The 3431-nt window shown below is 36.6% G+C and overlaps 1 protein-coding gene across 1 annotated transcript in view; it reads right to left on the minus strand.

The window, feature by feature from the left end:
* Nucleotides 1–3171: 3171 nt before the first annotated feature.
* The window catches only part of LOC108570523 (acetylcholine receptor subunit alpha-type acr-16), a 348441-nt gene continuing 348181 nt past the window's right edge, over nt 3172–3431 (minus strand). Inside the window, exon 14 of the mRNA XM_017932396.1 lies at nt 3172–3256. Within this exon, the coding sequence (XP_017787885.1) occupies nt 3172–3256 (85 nt within the window). The remainder of the gene's footprint in view (nt 3257–3431) is intronic.

The following is a 3431-nucleotide window of genomic DNA, read 5'->3' on the forward strand; positions in this document are numbered from 1 at the left end:
GGTGACTCTTCTTCTTCTTCTTCTTCTTCGACCTTCGTCCTCCTATTTTCCTTGGACTCTTCTCGCTCGTGGTTTCCCCCCTCTCTTCTCTTCGTTTCTTCTTCTCGTGGCGTAGTAACATCGTTGCGAGCGAATCTTCACGGTTGAACACACACACGCGCGCACGTATTCTCCGCGCGTGCAAAATCCTCCATGAGAGTTCTCTTCGAGCGGTGAAGAAAACGGGGGAGAACAGAGGACGAGGGGAAATCCCCGCCCGGAAGAAACGAGGCGCGAAGAAACGAGGTCCGTCTCCATTTCGCGGTTTTTTTCGTTCACTTGGTCGATCCCTCCCTCGTGGCAGCCTCTCCTTTTCTTGAGATCCACGTGTCGTCGTTTCTGTTAGACAGAGAGAGGAAGAGAGAGATGTGAGTGTGGGGTTTTAACCTGTTACGATTTTGTTCTCGTTGATTTTTGAGGTTAGGGGGTGTTCTGGTCTCGAGTCGCCATCTTTTAAGCAATCTTTAGGATTTTTTTTTTCGAAGAACTATTGAACTGTTTGAAGTAGGGTTTTGCACATACATTTGTGGGTATTTGAAATATGTAATGCATTTTGTTGAAGTGAAAACAATGAAAATTACAGGAGTTATAGGTTGTTTTATAGAGTGTGCTTTGCAAGAAGTGTGTTGACTGTTTATAGGATTCCGAGCCTTCTGCTGATCCAAAAGTAAAAGCGAGGAAGAATCTTGATTGGTATAAATCTGGCTAATTTCTGAACGAGAATGAAATAAAAATATCGATTATTTACAAAATATTTTGAAATTTAGATTATCGCTTTTTTTTCATATTTTCCCGTCTTTAGCGTGTTCAAAGAATAAGAAAAAAACGAGGGATGTTGATAATTTTGGTTCACACGATAACAGGACGACGTGTGCTGAGGATTCTCGACAAATTTCAAGTCGATTGATAAACTGGATCTCGAGATATCGCGTAAACCGTTTCGAAAAACGAGGTTTCGAGAAAAACGCGTTTGAAGATTCGTCTATCCATTTCGTTACGGTACGACTACGTCCTTCAAACGCCTACATCTAAATTCATTTCAGGAATTCAAATAAATCTTTTTGCACACACGTTCTAGAATACTTGTACTTTAAGAATATGCAAAAAAAAAAGAATTGATTTTTTGAAAGTTCAAAACCAGAATACCCCTTTAAGTGATTTTTTGAATAATTGCTTTCGAGCAAATGACAATTGGAGAGATTCTTTAATTTAGTTAATTTACGATTAGCAGGGTTTGGTCGTTTCTGTCTAATTTGAAATTAAACGCGTTTAACCTTCGAAAGACGATCCCCGGGTCATCGGTGACCCAATTTTTAGGTTAGGTTAATATTTGTACAATTGTGAACAGTATAGCGCTTAGTAAAGTAAAAAACATGTAGTTTCGCTTGCGTACGAAAGAGATTTTAGTGTTGGGTCATATTTGAAATGAAAATTTAAACGATATATACAGAATAAAAACGGAAAGGACGAATAACTTGGAAGTTGTAAACAGCCATTGTCGAAGTTGTATCAATTTCTACGAATCACCAACGAAAGAAACACATTTACTCTCTCCATTAGCGACAACTATTACGTACAAAATTCGTGGCAGAGTTTTGAAAATGCAATTCCACTCGGTTCACCGTTTTCACATGCGCCGTCTGTTATTCCGCGAAAATTGTACACCAATCCGGGGAAATTATCAACGTGACAATGAACGAGTTAAGCTTGTTGTGCAAAGCGAATTAACATTTCATTACGGTAGGAAATTTTGTTTTCCGCGTGTCTCCCGTCCCGTGTGCGACGAGTGACGTTACAGGACACTCGAATGTAACAATCGCGAGTGCCGTTGTTCGCCAAAAATTGATAGATAGCGATGCACCCCTCTGTCGCGAACGTTTCGGAACGATAAAAGTTGAAATACATCGGTCACCGTAGAAAAACAGAAAAAAAAAAGAATAAATAATAACTTTGAAAAATAAAGACATTTCTTTTGATAAATGGTCGAGCAAAGAATATGTTGTATTTTTGGAAATGGAATAGAATTTTATTGCTTTTCGGCCTCGGAGCTGGGAAAAAGGTCTTGTTTTGTAGTATTCGTACAAATGTATGGGTACGTGTAAATGTTTCATTTGGAAAAGCTGAGTTAGTTTGAATTTCGAAGTTACGATTTGGCGTTTCGATAAAGAAAGAGAATTTCTTCTTTTCAGTGCGCTATGTTATGGCAAATTTTTCATTGTGAAATTATTGCCCAATAAAAAAAGGATGTAAAAGTTTGAGTGGTATATTTTCCATTCTTTAAAGGATGATTTTTACATTAAAAAGTGATAAATGAATTTACGAACAGAGTGATTTGCGAATGAAATTAGTTCGAATTGTGATTATATGATAAAACGATCCTGAAAATATGTTTGATTACTAGGATAACGTTTAACACGTTCCGTGCCGGACCGATTTTTGGTTACTTTTCGTTCAGGCCGCGTCGGGCGTAGACTGACAGTTTTACTTTTCACCCTATACGTCTTCCGATATTTATAAGATTGAAAAAATCATGGTTATCAAGGAAAAGGTAACGTTTAAGACGCACTATAGAGCGAAGGAAAAATTTTTGTTTTAACAAATTATCGCCGTAGTTGCATAGTTTAAGTGAACGGAAGGAAAAGGCGGAAATATGAAACGTCCTGAACGGAAAGTTCAGCGTGGAGCGTATACGGAACGTGTTAAGTATAGTACATTTGATCGACTAATGTTGCAAATTGCAATTTCAAAATTTCTTCATTATCCCTTGGCAAAATATTTCATATTTTCACTTTTCAATAAAAATTAATTACTCGAAGGGCTTCTTTGTGAAAATAATTACTGTACACAAATTACCACGTGAAAATCACTTCTCGTTTATAAATGTCGCGGTATATTAAGTGACACGAATGAAACAGAGTAAATTTGTATTTACATGGGAGAATGATAAACTGGTAAGTGAGAAATTTAGTATTTGTGCGAGTGTATCGAGAATTAAAAAGGTTCTTTTAAATTGCAATTTCTATTTTTTGAATTTTTCAGATAAATATTGAAAATATTGCTGGAATTGGAAAAAGGATGTTACCTTTGGCATTTTTTGTGCATTTTATCGGTGACTTGACCGGGGCAGTCTATTTAGTGGACGATTATGTGTGGCGCACGATACAATATGACTATCGTGGCCAAAACCGTGAACAACGTGAAGATGAACAAGCACAGCCTGTAATTAATATAAACAAATTTACATTTAGTGATATTCTAGTTCAACATTCCACTCGTGATATATCAGTAAATCTTTCTCAAATTAAAAAGATCAAAGTAATCCATGCGAAATACTTTACTGTCAAATATATTATAGTATACAACGCTATTATTTAATAAAAAATTCTAAATAC

Source organism: Habropoda laboriosa, unplaced genomic scaffold (assembly GCF_001263275.1).
Source record: "Habropoda laboriosa isolate 0110345459 unplaced genomic scaffold, ASM126327v1 scaffold61, whole genome shotgun sequence".
NCBI classification, from domain to species: Eukaryota; Metazoa; Arthropoda; class Insecta; order Hymenoptera; family Apidae; genus Habropoda; species Habropoda laboriosa.